The sequence below is a fragment of the Mollisia scopiformis genome, assembly GCF_001500285.1.
Source record: "Mollisia scopiformis unplaced genomic scaffold LY89scaffold_1, whole genome shotgun sequence".
Taxonomy (NCBI): domain Eukaryota; kingdom Fungi; phylum Ascomycota; class Leotiomycetes; order Helotiales; family Mollisiaceae; genus Mollisia; species Mollisia scopiformis.
The window spans coordinates 2,535,061-2,552,530 of record NW_017263581.1 but is presented as its reverse complement, the minus strand read 5'-3'; the positions used below and the strand labels follow the sequence as shown (position 1 = coordinate 2,552,530).

General features: G+C 47.3%; 6 protein-coding genes across 6 annotated transcripts; 4 read left to right on the top strand and 2 right to left on the bottom strand.

The window, feature by feature from the left end:
* Positions 1-745: 745 nt before the first annotated feature.
* LY89DRAFT_572894 (uncharacterized protein) lies at positions 746-1,742 on the top strand (the record flags this gene model as incomplete). Its single annotated transcript, XM_018208665.1, has 3 exons — positions 746-874; positions 928-1,033; positions 1,084-1,742. The coding sequence occupies 3 exons, from the start codon at positions 746-748 to the stop codon at positions 1,740-1,742; spliced, it is 894 nt and encodes a 297-aa protein (XP_018078982.1).
* A 2,952-nt stretch (positions 1,743-4,694) lies between these two features.
* On the bottom strand, positions 4,695-6,526 carry LY89DRAFT_25815 (uncharacterized protein). The gene has a single exon (XM_018206252.1). It carries the CDS (start codon positions 6,168-6,170, stop codon positions 4,761-4,763), a length of 1,410 nt encoding a protein of 469 aa, XP_018078981.1. The 5' UTR covers positions 6,171-6,526; the 3' UTR covers positions 4,695-4,760.
* On the top strand, positions 6,525-9,201 carry LY89DRAFT_25621 (amidase). The gene is made up of 5 exons (XM_018206235.1): positions 6,525-6,610; positions 6,665-7,213; positions 7,276-8,130; positions 8,185-8,551; positions 8,614-9,201. The coding sequence occupies exons 2-5, from the start codon at positions 6,932-6,934 to the stop codon at positions 8,739-8,741; spliced, it is 1,632 nt and encodes a 543-aa protein (XP_018078980.1). The 5' UTR covers positions 6,525-6,610; positions 6,665-6,931; the 3' UTR covers positions 8,742-9,201.
* Positions 9,202-9,706: 505 nt separating this feature from the next.
* On the top strand, positions 9,707-10,897 carry LY89DRAFT_727643 (putative hemolysin-III channel protein Izh2; the record flags this gene model as incomplete). The annotated part of the gene is made up of 6 exons (XM_018219178.1): positions 9,707-9,782; positions 9,851-9,929; positions 9,981-10,042; positions 10,091-10,410; positions 10,456-10,683; positions 10,742-10,897. The coding sequence occupies 6 exons, from the start codon at positions 9,707-9,709 to the stop codon at positions 10,895-10,897; spliced, it is 921 nt and encodes a 306-aa protein (XP_018078979.1).
* A 492-nt stretch (positions 10,898-11,389) lies between these two features.
* On the top strand, positions 11,390-14,768 carry LY89DRAFT_679709 (putative glicosidase). The gene is made up of 8 exons (XM_018213931.1): positions 11,390-12,400; positions 12,478-12,578; positions 12,640-12,781; positions 12,851-13,070; positions 13,149-13,292; positions 13,363-13,696; positions 13,779-13,843; positions 13,920-14,768. The coding sequence occupies exons 1-8, from the start codon at positions 11,533-11,535 to the stop codon at positions 14,656-14,658; spliced, it is 2,613 nt and encodes an 870-aa protein (XP_018078978.1). The 5' UTR covers positions 11,390-11,532; the 3' UTR covers positions 14,659-14,768.
* Positions 14,739-17,177, bottom strand: LY89DRAFT_713431 (uncharacterized protein). The gene has a single exon (XM_018218051.1). It carries the CDS (start codon positions 16,894-16,896, stop codon positions 14,866-14,868), a length of 2,031 nt encoding a protein of 676 aa, XP_018078977.1. The 5' UTR covers positions 16,897-17,177; the 3' UTR covers positions 14,739-14,865.
* Positions 17,178-17,470: the final 293 nt, after the last annotated feature.

Here is a 17,470-nt window from a genome sequence, read left to right as displayed (position 1 = left end):
ACACCACATAAAAGTAACCCCAGACACGTTCTTCCCTGGAACTCCATAAGTGCAATATAAATTCGGATGATTTCTTCAGGAGTTGCCGCGTTTGAAAATGTTCTCGAAGGTTTCGCCCATCTTCTTGCCGACATGGAGATGCGTGCTTATCGACGCAAACTCGTCTCAAGTTGCACCAAGTGAAGATAGTGCCCGAAACGAGATACCAAAATGGGTTGGCTTTGCACTGGACCCTTTATGCATCGCACCTCTCACAATTGCATAATCCAGCCTTGTGCTACGTTCAATCAGCTGAACGACGCCATATTCAAAAGCAAACGAAAAGAATGTCATTACCATCTTCCATCTCTTTCGTCTTGTCTCCCTTACCCAACAATTACCAGTCGAGATCGTAACATCAAATCCCTTATCCGGCACTCAAAACACGATCTTCATCTTCCACTCTATCGTGCATCAAATCTCGTGCGTTCCACCCCAATTCGGAACCAAGACCGACACCAGACCAGGATACCAACTCTTCGACCACCACACCAGTCTGGCAGGTGGGAACATCGACGACGACAATTGTGGTCCAACGATCTCTTCTCATGCAAATACAAGCTTTCCATCTGTTGTGTAGAAGAAACAATTGCTCAAATATCTCCTCTGTCCGTCGTAGATCAGTGAGGATCTCGAGGCTGAACGGAGACCGTAGCTGGAATACGGACCACGACTTTCGTTAACACGCGTTTGGCTGATCAGGGAGATGGCGAAATGGAGATACAACAGATTTGAGGCCTTTCAGTTCGGTAACGACCTATGGGATCCAAGTCATCGATTCGAGACTTCCTGGTTGCTGCGACCATGGGTTCTGTTTGGTGTTAGAGCATTGATTGTACGTTTCCTCCACGCAGAATATACTCAACATATGTACTAACATCTGAACAGTCTCTGTACGCCTTTACCGTCACATTCTTTATCATCGGCTGGGAGGCTACAGACCATGACGGAAACACTATTCACGATGTCCGCAAATCATTCTCGTTCTTCACAGGTATATCCTCATACCAAACACCTTCTTCCCACAAATACTAACCCTCCCAGTCCTCTGCTACTGGGGAATCTGCTTCTACTTTCTCGTCGCCGCCCTCCACACCTTCACCTACGCCCTCAACGGCGGCACCCCCCTCCTAAACCGCCTCCCTCGACCCCTCCAAGCCCTCCACTACCTCTTCTGGTCCACAATAACCACCTTCCCCTTCCTCGTCACCATCGTCTACTGGGCAATTCTCTTCTCCTCCTTCGCCACCACCTTCGCCCTCTGGTCCAACATCTCCCAACACGCCCTCAACTCCGCCTTTGGCCTCTTCGAAATAATCTTCACGCGCATCAACCCCGCGCCTTGGATCCACCTCCTCTGGCTCATCGTCTTGCTCGCGCTCTATTGCGGACTTGCATACACGACTGTCGCAACGAAACATTACTACGTCTACTCGTTCCTGAATCCGAATCCACCGAACGATGTCCTTGACTCGAATGGCAAGAAAACAAACATTGGAGGTGTAGGGAAGGGGGCGGTTGTCGGATACGTGTTTGGGATCGCGGTAGCGATTGTAATTATTTTTTGCTTAAGTAGATTGTTGGTTTGGGGACGGAAATGGCTGACCGAGAAGAGGTTGGGGATGAGGGGGAAGTTTTATGCTGGGAGGGAGATGGGGATGGGGGATGTGGAGTTGGAGGTTCAGAGGGCGTGGGAGAAGTAGGGGTGTTCGAGGAGTTTATTGTGTTGGGAAAGTTTAATACCCTGTTGCGATTGGAGTTGAGAGCTTACAATGCATGGTTTTTGATTTCTTCTTTTAAGGACTTTTGCTGCCCTGATTGTCTGGACCAATATCGTATACCTTAGATAGTGTCAAGTGTTTCCACGATCCCAGACATTCTCTTACCTAGATGTCGAATTAGCTTGAGTGAGCAGACACTATGTTAAGTGTGCACACAACTTCAAACATTCTCCTACCCGGGTATCCTGAATCAGCTTGAGTAAGCTTACATTATGTTAAGTGTGTACATAGTCTCAGACATTCATTTACCTAAATGTTAACAAGTAACTCGAGTGAGCTTCCATTATATCAAGTGCGTCCATAATCTCAGATATCCTCTTACTTAAATGTTAAGAAATAAAATAAAGACTTTGAACCGTGCTAAGTGTGTTCACAATCTTAGACATTCTTTTACCCAAATGTCCCCAAACAACTCTAAAGAATTTGCAGCATTTACCTTTTCCAAATTCTTACTTTAATTACCCAACAATAATCTAAACACCAACTTTCTTGTCCATTGTCAACTACAATGCTACTATTTGCTCTGTACTATTGTCAATATATCACAACACTCACACACTAGTAAAACAAGTTCATTGTAGTGAACATCATTACGGCAGAATCGTTTGACTTGAAGCAAGATATATAAATACCCCCCTCACCGCCTTCCTTTCTCTGGATCCGCAGAAGAAGGCAGAGAAGAAGAAGAAGCTAGAGAGCGTCTCCCTGACCACATGAGCTGAGTGCTAGCTTGTGTGGATTTCTTGTTTTGGGTGGGAAGTGCATGTCGTGCTATTTGTTTGCGTGGCGTTGGCGTGCTGCTTTGTCGATGTACTGTTATAAGTTTTTTTGCTGTCAAGACTTTTGCTCTTGTCGTGGGGTTTGTTGTTGTTAAGTAGTAGATAATTGTTGATGAATATTACCACCGCCGTCGCTCAGATGAACAGATAGTTCTTCTTGCTAATCTTTCTTTGCCGTTAAACTTCCATCTGTTGCCAATTCCTTTCGTACGCTATAATCAAGCATTATCACTGTCGACATTCATTAATCCTCTTTAATACTGGACAGAAGGTTAAGTTTCATGAATGCAGCCTAAGCCCGGCCACTTGTTATGCACCAGAGTAACTCCTATGTAGAGGCTCCGGGCCACTCTCGGTGCTCAGTGTGTGTGGTCAAGAGGAGAGGAGGGTTCGTATTTATCGTTCTCACTAGCGTCCTTTGCTGAGTGAGGTCGAGCTGAAACATGATCTTTGAACGACTATAAGAAGTGAATTGATATTGCGAGTAGTTTTCGAATTCAATTTGTGATTTTTGAACGACTATGAAAAGTGAATTAATGTTGCGAATAGTTTTCGAATCTAATTTGTGAATATCTATATAAAAGCGTGTTTTTTTTTTCGACTTTGTAAACATTATTTACTAAGAAGTACCCGAAGTCCCGACCTATCGACCGATCACTTGTGTCTATGAGAGGCCGGGAGAAAAGTGTTAACTATTATTGTTTCATTTGTGAAACTTTCGCAGACTTTTAGTATATGATACTTTTTTCTATGTCACAATAGCGTCAACTGATTCAAGCTCAATTGTAAGCTTCTTTTGCTGTCAATTATTCATCTATTGTCAGCTTGACCCAACGGTTGTTATTGTCGACAAGTGCTAACCTGCTAAATACACATGCTTTTGAGCCACAGACTGTAAATAACATAGAGTCAACCACTTGTTGTGCGCCGCGAAGTGTCCCGGGAGTTGCTCTTAAATTCCAGATCTCGCGGCAGCATATTGGATGTGGTGTACAATAGATAGGAGAGAGGGAGAGGAAGGGCTGTATTTATCTGTTTTCACTAGCGTGCTTTGCTGACTGCAGGGAAGTGCTTGAGGTTGAGATTTGAGATTGAATGGTAAGGCTTGAATTGCGACTCTTGTGAATGACGCTAGCGTTGAGTATATATCATGCTACGATTCCTTGTTCCTTGGGAAATGTTGGTTCAAAAGAACACAAACTTTGTGATAGAGCATCTTTGTTTCAGATGTCGCAATATGTCAGCCTGATATGTCTTCTCACAAGCTGGACAAGTAAAGTAAGGGCTGATCATGCACTGGTATGAGAGATAGATGTCCCGTCCAATAACCAGATCATTGTTGTCAAGAAGTTCTGCAGTGTCAAGAAGTTGTGCATTGTCAAGAGACATTCTCACTGTCAAGAAAGTTTCCACTGCCAACATTTCTCTCTATCACAACAATATCCAAATCGCTTTGTCAGTGTCTCCTTGTTCCTAGATCTCTCGCGACATGTGGTCCAGAGAAGTACTCACCAAAGCAAATGTCTTCGTGCGAAGGGGACGCAGCCGCTTGACAAGAAGTGTCAGATCTGGAATACAGGCCACGACTTATACACAGTAGCGTGGTTCTCAGAGATCTCCTGCAATTTCCTGAGTCTGATTCACAGTTTACTGTCCGTGTGGTTTTGTTATCAAGTGCAGTGGAACATTCACTATATTGGAGTTTTGGTAGATTTGGACTCTTGGAAGGGTATATAAACTTAGGTTTACGTACGTAGAAAGCTTCAAACACAACGGACCTAGTCTTTCGCCTGATGCTGTTCTGTGGACAATATGAAGGAGGAACAGGTCCAGTCTTTCTTGCATAATTTGATACTTCTAGTTAAGAATAGAATTTCTCTTTTTCAATTTGAGGTCGAGTCATCCTTGTCAACAATTCTGCTGCTACCAACTCTATCACCACTTCCAGATGTTTTACTATTGTCAAAGTTGGAGTATAATTTAAGGGTAGTAATGAGTGGCGGTAGTATGGTACTTGTTTCTGATTGAGTGTCTATAGAGACTTCTAGAGATTTAAACCTATTGAATGTCGAATATTGATGCTGATACATGAAATGATGATTTGTTTGAACCCGCTTAGACGACGACCTTGGGTGAAGCAAGATACATCTGAGACTACTAGCTACCCAAAGCAAGCTGCATCTATGGAATTCAACACAACACATGGTTTAGACAGCGAATCAAACCAGCACGTCGTAATCTTCACATCTCGCTCATGCCAAACTCGTTCTAAAAATGTCCTTGTAGCCTCCTGCACAACTGGGGTGAATTGATCAACATATTCATCGACATTTTTCAGTGCCTTGAGACGTGCGCTAGGATCTCGAATCTCAATAGCTGCAGCTATAAATGGCATTGTCACACATCGAATCGACTGCTTCGTAAACTTGCGAGCAAGTTCAAGCTCCATCATGATCTCTTTCGACCAAGTGTCGGCCTGGCGGTCTTGTTGCCCAAATACATATCGTAATCGATGGCTGATGAGCAGTCCCGCTAAGCGGTAGACTTTTGCTTGAGCGAGGAGATTGACAACTTCTGCCGCTTCAAACTTATCGACCAAGTCCCCATGCGATGGCTGCCATTCTTCAATAGCTTGGTGGATTCCATCTAATTGTTTCTGGATGTGAACCGAGTAGCTTGTGTCAGCGCTACTCCTTAATGTGTGGCTGATAACACAGAGATCATAATAGTATGGTAGCAGAGGTACACAGAGGCCAAGGTGGCGGTCGACACTCTCGAGCGTCTGTACCTGGATTCTCAGCGTTGGCCTGCGGCGATGAACCACGCAGTCCATGATCTCTAGCAGCACAAGAAAACTCTGCCACGAATCCATTTCTGTATCTGATCCTGCGGTCTTGATGAATGAACTGGTTGTACTGAGGCAGTAATGACAGATGTCCGCCATGCCTACACCGACGGCTGAGTACACGTATAATGCCAACACTGTTCCCAATGTGAGACACAGATTCGCGTCCTGGAAGGTCGCAACAGGGAGTGACATCAACGTTGTCATAGCAGATGATGCATAGCGGAGACCGATCTCTTTATCCACTTCCGTTACATTGCTGGGTTGTGATAGCTTGAGTGCACCAGCATATGCGAGATAGGCATCCTTGAGTACGGGTAAAGCAGCAGGTAGAGGGGCCATGAGTGAGCGCTGCTCGGCAGCTTGGAAGCTAGAGCCTACTACATAGCAATCGAGAGTTTCCGGCCGCCCAAGGAGGAATGTCAAGAGTTCTTTCTCCTTTTGATTAAGGTCGGATACACTCTGTAACCACATAGCAATATTAACTGCATCAGCTGCTGCATTGCTGGATTGACATGATGGCGTGGTCCTAAGAAGTGATTGCTTTCGATGCTGTGGTCTTCGCCCCGCTCTTTTTACTGGACGGACGGTTGAGCAGATAATATCTAATCTCTGGCATCTCTTACACTCAATCGTAATGGAGGTACGTGTACATCGCTCTTTGAGCTCATAGCATCGATCGCATGCTGTTCTAACCTTCCGGCTCTGGCCCCTCGATGTTGCCATTCGGTGTTTGGAGATATAGAGGCCTGTAAGGTGGGGGAAAACGTGCAGGAGTGTTGCTCACTACGTTCTGTATATGATATATGGAAACACCTGGCCAATGATACGAGCTGTGGAAAACGAATACATAGTCGATGAAAACTGTGTACTCATGGTCCTGCAGCAATGTGGAAGGAAGTACACCGGCTAATCGTCGGCTTCGCTTGCATGGCCGACTTTTATGTCAAAGCGCATCTCATCTCTTTTCCACCAAGTCTCGATGCTCGAAACAAGAGTCAGTGTTGCTAGTCATGCACTTTGATAGTTCTTTGACGGGTAAGCGCCGGCTTCAGCCTCAGTGCACGCGCTCATGGTGATTGTAACAAGCCGGAAGTATGATTGGTCAGGGTAGACCGGGAGGTTGACCGGAAGGTTGACCGGGTCTCTTTGTTCCGGCCTGGTCAGTAAGTATGTCACTTCGAATACCTTCAACAGTATGGCTAATGGTGGAGACCAAGTCAGATATTGTGGACACATTGACTGAAGCTAGATTCCAAAGGCGCCCATGATCAGAACCGGGACATTTATGATGGGGAGTCATGCAGACAGGAACCGGGACTTTCGGATTGGGTTGCATGAACCGACATTCCTCAACATTTTCCATGTCGTTATCGACAAGTGAAGTCGACGAGGTCCTTGGCCGAAAACATAAATAGGGCGTCCATTCTCACACAGAAAAATGCAAATATCTATTCTTCGAGTACTTCAGTTTGCGATAAATCACAATGGCGCCAATTCTCAAGGATTTTCGAATTCTTGCTGCCGAGAAACAGCTGCAACGGAGCAACAGTATTCCCAAAGACTGGCTTGTCTCATCGAACACCCTTCGCCATGCCACTAATCTATTGGAAGTACCCATCACTTGCGACATCTTGGGCGAGATTGAGTGCGAGATCACATCTAACTATGATGCTACTTCTCTGCTCCAAAAGCTCAATTCAGGGGTTTGGTCTGCTGAGCAAGTGACTGTCGCCTTTTGTAAAAGGGCCGCTATTGCTCAGCAACTGGTAAGTTAGCCAACTCACCCTTTTGATCAAATTCATTAAGCACGATACTGATACTGGGGCAGGTTAACTGCCTGACCGAAATCTTCTTTGACAAGGCGATCGAGCGTGCCCGTCAACTTGACAGAAAACGACAAGCGACCCCAAGTAAAGCCCTCCCACCTCTCTGGGGACTGCCCATCTCCCTCAAAGACAGCTTCCAAGTCTTGGGAACGGACACATCGACGGGACTTGGCTGTTATGTGAATGAACCCGCAGAGGAAAACAGTGCTCTCGCCGCCCTGCTGCTTGATCTGGGCGCAGTTCTCTACTGCAAGACCAATCTCCCTCAGTCAATCATGACCGCTGACAGTGACAATAACATCTTCGGTCGAACTTTGAATCCTCGGAACACAGCCCTGACTGCAGGTGGAAGCACTGGGGGCGAAGGTGCTCTTATCGCTCTTCGAGGGAGTCTGCTTGGGGTCGGCACTGATATCTGCGGAAGCGTTCGTGTCCCATCGGTCTGCAATGGACTCTACGGATTCAGAGCCAGCGTAGGACTAGTCCCACACGGCGGTGTGCGAGATCTTAACGTGCCAGGAACAGACGGTGTGCGATCGACGGCTGGACCTTTGGCTACCTCGATTCGGGACTGCTCCCTCTTCCTCAAATCGATCATGCAGGCCAAGACCTGGAAGTACGACAAAACGGCAGTGTCCCTTTCGTGGCAGAATCTTCACGTCAATGAAAGGCTCCGTATCGGCTTGGTTGAAGACGATGGCATGTACACACCTTCGCCTCCAGTTCGTCGAGGTCTGAAAGCGGCGGCGGGGCTTCTTCGAAGAAGTGGTCATGTTGAAATTGTCCCTCTTGTCTTACCTGATGTTAAAGAACACTATGAAGACCAATTGCGCTACTGCTCGCTGTCCGGAAGTGATGTGGGTAAAGAAATCCTAGGTTACAATCCTTAAACTGACGTAAACGACTCCTAGTACTACATTGAACAGTTCGCCCGAACAGGAGAGCCAATCGTGCCATCCCTAGAAGCAATTGGTCTGTTAACGATGAAAGGTACGAGCCTTCAAGGGTTCTTTGACTTAAACGTACGCCGCGCAGCCGCCGCAAAACAATACCTTAACCTGTTCCGCGACAACAATCTCGATGCAATTCTGATGCCTCCGGCACCTCACACAGCCGTACCTCTAGATACGTGGACAACAGCAACGTATACCGCGTTGTGGAACTTTCTCGATTATCCCGCCGTTGTGATTCCGGTGGGCAAGGTGCAAGAATCAGACGTATCAGACGATGTGAGCAACGCAAAGTATGGGGTTGAAGATGCCAAGGTCTACAGTCTTTGTATGCATAAATTTATTCCACTTTTCGTTCGGATGATTGCAACTGACATTTCTACCATTTAGATACTGGCCCAGAACTCTACAAAGATGCCCCAATTTGTGTTCAGGTGGTTGGATACAGGCATGCAGACGAGACTCTTGCAAATACGGCAAGGTTGTTGGATTCGATCATCAATGGCACCAGATTGTAAGAATGAGGACTTGTGGAATTTTGGTAACGAGATTGATGGGATGCATGGTACACTTTGATGAATCCATTGAAAGTCTGCTAAGATCCAACATTGAAAATAAGCGTCAAAGTGTGGTGGCACTTCGCACACAACCATCAATCACAGAGCTCTCTCCTTGCCGCAGCGGCGCAACTCAACTCCAATTTTCCCCTGCACTTGAGTTCTGCATGCCACTCGTTCGTATCGGCGGCACAATTCCACCCGCCTCATTGGGAGACGATTTGAGCTTCTTCATTGGCGCTGGACTTGCATAAATGTTGGCTATATGGAAACACTTGCGCGGTCGGCAGTCATATTTATGTCTAGCAAGTTCCCATGATCAGAGCCTGAAGAAATCAATGGGCCATTTACAAATTGGAACGTTAGTCCATTCGATATAATCATCAATATAGACCTCTGTCCTTGACTCTTAGTAGATCTCGAAGACAAGAGTCAGAGTGAGATTGAGTTATGTTAGACACCTAGTTTCCGCCTTCCCCACGCTCACTCGGAACCGTCTCGTTGATCTCACTTACTTCGTCCTGCAGAGCTGGTATTCACCTTGAAACCCCCAACGGTCTCTCGTTTGGTGTCGAACTATAATGTATGTGTTTTACTTCTACTGCGATCACTCGAGGAGGAATGACAGATTGATCAAATAAGGTGCATTACCCACATTCGAATTTCCAAGGCCAATTCTGAGAGAAGTTGATCACAATTGCTAGACCATCAATGACTCTTCCTGACTCAACAGACAGAGTTTCATGTCCCAAATTTCATTATAAAAGGCATCCTTATTTCTCTGGTGTCCAATCATCTTTCCTGAGCTGGCTACTTCCTCGCCTCCTTATCTTAAACGATTTCAACTAAGAGACTGAAGTATCTATCACCAGGAAGACTAGATGAGAATGTATCGTTCAAGAAGCACAACTCCTCCACAAACCAAAATGAAAGATACAGAAGAGCTGCTGTTGAAAGGTTTAAGTCCTGATCAACCTCGACACCTTCATCTCCATCAAATCCGTGAGTAGTTGACTGTAAATCTCTCATTTGGTAGCTAACAACAAAACTACGTCACAGCGTCCTGGCAGCGGTAAGCTTCACTAAACCTTCAATATGGAAGCTAAACAAGGACGTCAGAGGAAACAAGCACATTCTTTCTGGATATCGGTACGTCCTCTTCGCTTTCCTTCGTCCAAAAAATCCGTCTGACTACGTCAGAACAATCTCTCCATCCGTGGCCGACTCGCTTTGCACTATTTCCCAATGGCACAACGAAACCAGTATCTCCTCTCCCTTCTGGCAAATTACATCCGACTAACATTTCAAAGTCAACATCTTCACCCACCTTCTCGGCTCCGTCCTCTTCCTCTTGGCACCCTTCTACTTTTACACTTATCACTATATCTCATCACCAAACTCGCAACCCATTGACATCCTGCTCTTTACCACCTACTCTTTTGGAGTGTCGGCCTGTTTCGGATTCTCAACAAGTTATCACTTGGTCCGAAATCACAGTGCTGCTTACGCGAAGTTCTTCAATGAGTTGGATCACTTGGGTATTATCCTCTTGATGTGGACTGCCAGCTTACCGTCTATCTACTACGGACTTATCTGTGATCCCTTTCTTCAAGCGCTCTACTGGATCCTTGTACGTCCCTTTCCTTTCTATATTCTGGGTCTAACAAAACTGAAGATGACGGCCTTGGCCGCTGCGTGCACTGCAGCTACGTTATCGCCCAATTTTGCTTTCCCGGTCTGGAGAACAGCATTATATGCCACGTTAGGGATGTCATCTCTCGTCTTCGTCACCCATGGGGTACTACTCTATGGGCTTGAGATTCAGACTCAACGCATGGCCTTGAAGTTCATGGGCTGGATGGCGGTATTAAATTTCACTGGAGCGGCCATCTACGTGATTAGAGTATGGAAAATTCTTTAAGCCAGCGGCTCGACAATGCAAAGCTAATAGGACGAAACAGTTCCCAGAGAGATGGCATCCATATAGATTCGACTTCATCGGAGCAAGTCATCAGATCTTTCATGTCTTGATTGTGTCTGCTGCATTGGTGCATTTTTGGGGATTGTTGGGGAGCTTCGAGCACATCCGTGGGGTAGAGAATTTTTGCGGAGCTTGATAATGACGGTTGGAGTTAGAAAGCATTGCATTATGGGACGTAACGATGGAGTCGGAATGGTCAGAAACGATAGAGAAGATATTCACAACCCCAAAAGAATAGACTCCGTTGATACCACAGTCTTTCCATTCTAGTTCCACTATCACGACTATAGCTTCGGGATTAAAGTTTTTAGATCTGATGTTTTGGAGCACCAGGAGGGGTAAATCCTGGTACTGCAGAGAAGAAACTTGTTAGTGCTTTACCCCGCTTCTGTATCAATGTACCTTCCAAACTTCTATCTTGGGTCAAGGAAATAATGTTGAACGAGAAGCAGTAACAAGGAGATCGGCTGGCACAATATTCTTAGAGAACGAAGTCTTTCATATTTGTTTTCTTGTGTTTATATTCGGGGTATTGTGCCCCGAGTGTCCAAGATCGTCGATTTATTGGCCCACTATTCCAATGGGTAGTCGATTTAAGCGAGGTGCATATCTCAACCTCACGACTCCACCTCTTCTACGTACATCTTTCTCGGAAGTTCAGATATTCTTTATTACTTCAACAAAGTTACCAGGTCGAGGCTTTCTTATGCCTCTTCTCATATCTTTCCCTAGGACTGAATCACCTCTTTTCCTTACTTCTCCCAGCCCATTATGCCAGTCGTTGAACGTGACCTGACCTACTTTGTCCTCCCACCCTCACACTCGTCTCTTACACCGGGATCCGAACTTGACTCGTTTGTTCTCATCTCTGGACCCAAAACTCGCTTCCCAGGCTTTGAATGGAAGCTCGAGTTTCCGTTCCCAAATGCATACCGGATTCTGTTGACTGGTCCGGACCGCCCACGTCCACCGCACGACAATGTCAATGCCCCCGCAAAGTTTTGCAGCTTCAAACTTCTATCTCTTGACAAGGAAAATTGCCATGCCGTCTTCGCCTTCCTTTCTCCGCCATCTGGGACCAAGCTCCAGCTCATGCTATCCTGGAGTTACCAAATCTTCTCCGAAGTATGGGAAGTAGGAGAAAGCGAGGGTGATGACCGCCTCATACTCTCCGACTTGTCTGCGAGATCATATGCGTTGACTGAACACGGAGTGATACGGCACTGGAAATTCGATCGGACACGCCTTCACCTGGGTCTTGGGGAGAAAGCGGCGCCCATCGACTTGACGGGCCGCAGTTTTACCCTTCATGCGACGGATGCAGCATATTACGATGCTTACCGCACAGATCCACTCTACAAGCACACCCCTTTCCTGATCTCTACCCCACGACTGAATGAAGATGGCCAACAGGATCTCACTTATGCTTTATTCCATGCAACAAACAGCATCGCAACCTGGGATGTGGGGGCCGAGATTGATTATCCCAGTGGAGGCTTGAGCAAACGATTTGTTCAGGACTGGGGAGGACTGGAAGAGTGGGTTATGGTTGGAAAGGGGGTTGAGGGGGTGGTGAAAACATTTGCAGAGATGACCGGCAAGCCTAGATTGGTAGGACGAGACTGGTTCGGATACCTAGGTGGGTCGTCCCAGCATTCCACAATCGTGGCAGGATAATGAACAAGCACTAATCATTATTCTCTTATCTACCTATAGGATCAACTATGCTATTATCAGACAAGGAAAATGCCCAAGAGCTGCTCGAAGAGTGGCCCAAGATGTGCCGCAAGCACGATATTCCCTGTTCTGCCATGCACGTAAGTTTCACCCGAAGCAGCTGTACTCATGAAGGGAAGCTCACAATTAGCCTCTGTCTAGTTGTCTTCTGGGTACACCGCGGACGAGGACAGCAATAATCGCTGGGTATTTCACATGAACAAGAGGCGATACCCAGATTTCAAGCAGATGACTAAAGTTCTCCACGAGGCCGGAATGAAGCTTGTCCCCAATGTTAAGCCCTGTGAGTTGAAGTTTTTACAGACCATGCCTCTGTGCATCTGCTCCGAAACACTTCTAACGTCAGATTTAGATATGCTGCTCTCTCATCCAGCCTACAAACGGCTCAAAGAAAGCGACGGTCTTTTTTACGACCCCATTTTCAAGGGGCCTTCTCAGCAGAACCTTTGGTCTTCAGGCGAGGGTGTGAGCGGTGATGGCAGTTGGGTGGATCTTACCGCTTCTGCAGCGAGAAAATGGTGGTCCCAGGGTGTGCAGAGCTTGATTGACCTAGGTGTTGATGGCATGTGGGAGTGAGTATTGTACAGGACTTCGGAAATGAAAGGAAAATGCAAAATCAGAGTCGTTGCTGACAGAATGGTCGTATGTAGTGACAATTCGGAGTACTTCACCCGAGACGACGAGCTATTGTTCGCCAATGAATTTGACCACAACCGCGAGGTCATGCTTGAAGGTAAGGTGAAGACGGGTCTAATGGGTAGAATTACGGCGAATGAGATGATGAATAAAGTTAGGTAAGTCACATCAACTCCAAACCGCTGTGACAATACCATTTCAAGCCAACCTACTAACATAATGGTCTAGCCACGAGACACTACAAGCTGCAAATCCTGAACGACGCACCTTCATCCTGACCCGTTCTGGAAATCCTGCTGCATTCAAGTACGCCTGTTCGACCTGGTCAGGCGATAATCTAACAAGCTGGCACAATATGCGGGGCTCGCAGCACATCCAGCTCAACTCAGCCATGTCGCTCATGCAGAACACGGGGGCTGATGTTGGCGGGTTTGGCGGCGATACCCCTACGCCAGAATTGTTTACCCGCTGGGTTCAGCTCGGGGTCACGCATTCTAGGTTTTGCATTCACTCTGGATCGTATGATACACACGGGAACGAGAAGCTCAGTACGCCGTGGATGGTGAGTATTGTATTTTGCTACATCCGTATATTATCAGCGAGAGCATAATATTTCCCTTGATGAAGAGCTGATTGCTTTCCAGTACCCCGAGATGCTACCTATCATTAGGGAGCACATCAAGTGGCGATATCTCGTTCTCCCTTTCTTGTAAGTTTTATAACCCTTTACGCTATCTTGTCTTTTAGGTCCGAAGCTCGAATGGCTAAGGTCTCATTTCGAACAGAAACAACCTCATGTGGCAATCTCACCTCCACGCAGTCCCACCAAACGCACCCCTATTCTACGGTCCATTCTCCACCGATCCGGTACTCTACACCGACCGGATCCTCGAGGGATTCGACGCATGGATGGGTGTTGGACAGATTCTCACCGCGCCCCAGCTATTTGAGGGAGGTCTGACTCGTGATGTATATTTCCCGAAAGCGTCTCTTGATGATAAGAGTCTGTATTTTGATCTGCACGCACCATTTGGCAAACACAGGGCTGGTGAGTGGACGACTGTTGCCACGCCGATCGAGCACGGTGGCATGCTTGCGAGAGAAGGGGCTATGATCCCCATTGGGAAAGACAAGGCAACCGTTACAGCGGTCTCGGGTCCAGCGAGGACGCATAGCGATGGTGTTGACTTGATTTTTGAGAGCGACGGAGGGCAGGTCGATTTGGACGATTGGAGAGGGTTGATGCTCTTCCCTGGGCGTAAAGGCAAGTTGTATACCGGTGAGTGGATTGAAGACGATGGGATATCCGCCATACCGGGGACTTGCACGTTCAGTGTTTCGTACTGCGGTACAGAAGACTCGGTGGAGGTCAATGTTAGCGTGGAAGAGAATCGGTTCAAGCCACTGTGGGAGGGCAAACTCCATATTGTTCTTCCATTTGGAGATAATCGAGTGGTACCGAAGGCCAAGCAAACGACGTGGAAAGGAAGAGATGTTTGGGCGCTCGACTTACCTCACGTATAAAAGCTCGGCTCTTTCATAGCAATGTGGAATAGCCTCTTCCCGTGGACGTCTCCATGAAGGATGACCTGTCTACCAATTTCGTAGTCTTGAAATGTGAATGTACATCTTTGCTTCAACCAGGAAAATATGCTCGAGATTGGGTATCCATTAATTTCACAACTAACTCCTAGCTTCAATCCACCATCCCAAAATCCATCTCCAACGCACCTATGGCTTCTCTTCCCCCAAAACAATACGACCATTCTCCACAGCTTCAAAAGGCCAAGGAAACAACTCACGAGCCACATGCAAAATCACGGCTCCAAGCCAAAACCAAACACCAAGAGCCAGGACAACAGCACAAACAAGATAAATAATAACCTTGGCCCACCCCTCGACGCCATTGTTGACTTCCTCGACCTTTGTCCCAATGTCCTTCAAGCTACTCACATCTCCCGGTTCCACGTCCTCGCACCAAAACGTCCAACCCTTCATCTCGTCGAACGCAAAACATTGATTCGTAGAATTGGTATCCACACTTCCAAATTTATCCGGCTTCCCTTGACATGATCGATCCTGATACAACGCTACAAGAGCCGGTTTGCCATTCGGACAAATACCTGGGCTCTGTATCCCGAACGGTGAGTTAAGAGCGGTACAGATACCGGGCACATAGTACTTGACCGTCGTTTCCATATTCTTATTACATGAGAAAGCGCTGTAGCGATACCGTGTATTGAGGCCTATAGTTTGTACTCTATTGGCACAACCTGAGACACATTCTGGTGCATGTGCGTTTATCTGAAAATCTGGCAGCGGTTTAGCCTTGCCAAAGTCCGACGCTATCACTGGTGCTGGTCTCGCGGGTGCTGAGGAAGGTCGCCCAACAAGGAATCCCGTTTGAGTAGCCTGTGCCTTGAGTTTCGCTTCCAATTGCTCACCAGTACTGATACGTTGAGCCCCAAGTGATGGAGGCCGAGGTGGTGACATGACACGTAACGAACGTTGGATCTTGACACCCTCACAATAGAATGCCCAGCTTTGTACTCCTTCGAAAGACAAACATTTGTTCATCGTGTTAAATTGGACATTCAAAAATCGATCTGGCTCTCCGCTACAAAAGTCATCTTTGTACAATGCCAGAGCGGCCCGTGTTCCATTTTCGCATACGGCAGGTTGCGAGATTGTGAAGGTGCGCAGAGCGACGCCACGATCTTTGGGTGCACATGTATCTGGCTGTAATGGCTTATAGCCATGCGACAGGAACTTCGGCGTGGAGCCTCCAGCTGAGCATGCTTGCTCGCCAAAAGTACCCCATTTCAATGCGCTCTTCTTCGGAGGAACAAGCTTGATGCCTTCGCACCAGAAAGCCACACTGCGAATTTTGTCTTTGTCTGCCGATGCACTCGATGACAGGCATTTGTCAACGCCAATGTCCGCATCGTGAATATCGATTAGGCCATACTTCTGTGAGAGGTGGCCGCCATTACAATTCGCGGTCTCGAACCTCGCCCACTGCGCTCTTTTTCCATTCGGGCAGACTGCTTCTCTCTTGATCGTGATGTTGTGGCCATTCATTGGGATGCAGCTGTCCACATTAACCATGGATCTACTGGGCCTGATACGGCGATGAGTACGCTCAAATGCACACAATGATAGTATCCCTTCATATACTTGGGTGGGCTGTCGACTTGCTGGTGGAACGGCTACTTCATGCTTGTCTGCGCCTTGAACTGTGCTTGTCTCCGACCCACAACGGAAGATCAAGGACCAGTATTTTGGCGCTATGCCTCCCCAGAGACAGTAGTCTGGAATAGGCTTTGTTGTGCTTTCGAATTGTGGTGATCCAACGCATCCGCGGGCGCGATAATAGCTCATCGTCGGTGTTGACCCGTCCTTGCAAAGAGGAGCTTCCGAAATCAGCATGTTATGATTTAGGTAGTAATCTCCTGATAGGCAGACATCTGTCTCCAGAGTGATCGTGTTAAACTCGGACTCTTTGCACCCAAAGCTGAAGGAATAGCGCATCGCGAGAGGAGACGGTGGGAATAGCTTGATCGTTGCATCGCGGCCACTGGTCGAAACATCCTTCGGAGAATCTGATTTGACTTCGTTTGAGATCACTGTCGCTGGACGAGAATGCAACATCGGTCGCTGAGCAGGCACTGTCAGGCCATCTCCCTGGCTGAGGCGCCTCGCGACGACGAGACTGCAGAGCGCAAGAACCAGCAGTTGTAGCTGGACGAACGAACAAAACATTATGGCAACGCTGAACAACAAACAAGATGGAAACGATTGACTTGGGCGCTCAGCCTAATGGCTGAAGAGGGGAAGAGAAGACTTTCGCTGTGGGAATTATCGTGAGGTCGTGGTCATGCTGCATACGGACTGCGCCGCATTTTTCAAACAGAGCAGGGGATGGTGTTGCATGAATAAGGTTACGAGAACCAATGCATTGAAAGTTTTTGGCAGGCATCCTTGCGAGCAACTTTGCTGTTATGAAACGCCCTCAAAATATTCCCTCGAGCACATTGCTGAGGAAAGGAAGGAACTTCGAGGTTTCGCGTCGTTCAAAGGGAGGAGCAAGGAGCGATGGACGGTTAGTGTCTTCACGTGACTTCGGACGACGGCAAAATCGGGAGCGGCAGTCCTTGCTATCACATCCTCTGCACTGTTCTCTTCTCTTCTTTTATCTCCCATCAAAGGGGTTCGAAAGGGATGGCTCATACCTACTGCCTCGTGCAACCAAAGGCGAGCACAACTTCTGAGGTTCGAACTTTGAAATTTTGTCCGTCAGAGTTTGTCCGCGATGAATTTCGTGTAGACATCTGGT

Excerpts from the sequence above, each read along its gene's own strand:
- LY89DRAFT_25621 (XM_018206235.1), top strand. The coding sequence starts at position 6,932 with ATGGCGCCAATTCTCAAGGATTTTCGAATTCTTGCTGCCGAGAAACAG. Across the intron at positions 7,214-7,275 it reads CCGCTATTGCTCAGCAACTG|GTTAACTGCCTGACCGAAAT; the intron begins GTAAGTTAGCCA and ends ATACTGGGGCAG. Across the intron at positions 8,552-8,613 it reads TGCCAAGGTCTACAGTCTTT|ATACTGGCCCAGAACTCTAC; the intron begins GTATGCATAAAT and ends TCTACCATTTAG.
- LY89DRAFT_679709 (XM_018213931.1), top strand. The coding sequence starts at position 11,533 with ATGCCAGTCGTTGAACGTGACCTGACCTACTTTGTCCTCCCACCCTCA. Across the intron at positions 13,293-13,362 it reads GAGATGATGAATAAAGTTAG|CCACGAGACACTACAAGCTG; the intron begins GTAAGTCACATC and ends ATAATGGTCTAG. Across the intron at positions 13,844-13,919 it reads TATCTCGTTCTCCCTTTCTT|AAACAACCTCATGTGGCAAT; the intron begins GTAAGTTTTATA and ends CATTTCGAACAG.
- LY89DRAFT_713431 (XM_018218051.1), bottom strand. The coding sequence starts at position 16,896 with ATGTTTTGTTCGTTCGTCCAGCTACAACTGCTGGTTCTTGCGCTCTGC.
- LY89DRAFT_25815 (XM_018206252.1), bottom strand. The coding sequence starts at position 6,170 with ATGGCAACATCGAGGGGCCAGAGCCGGAAGGTTAGAACAGCATGCGAT.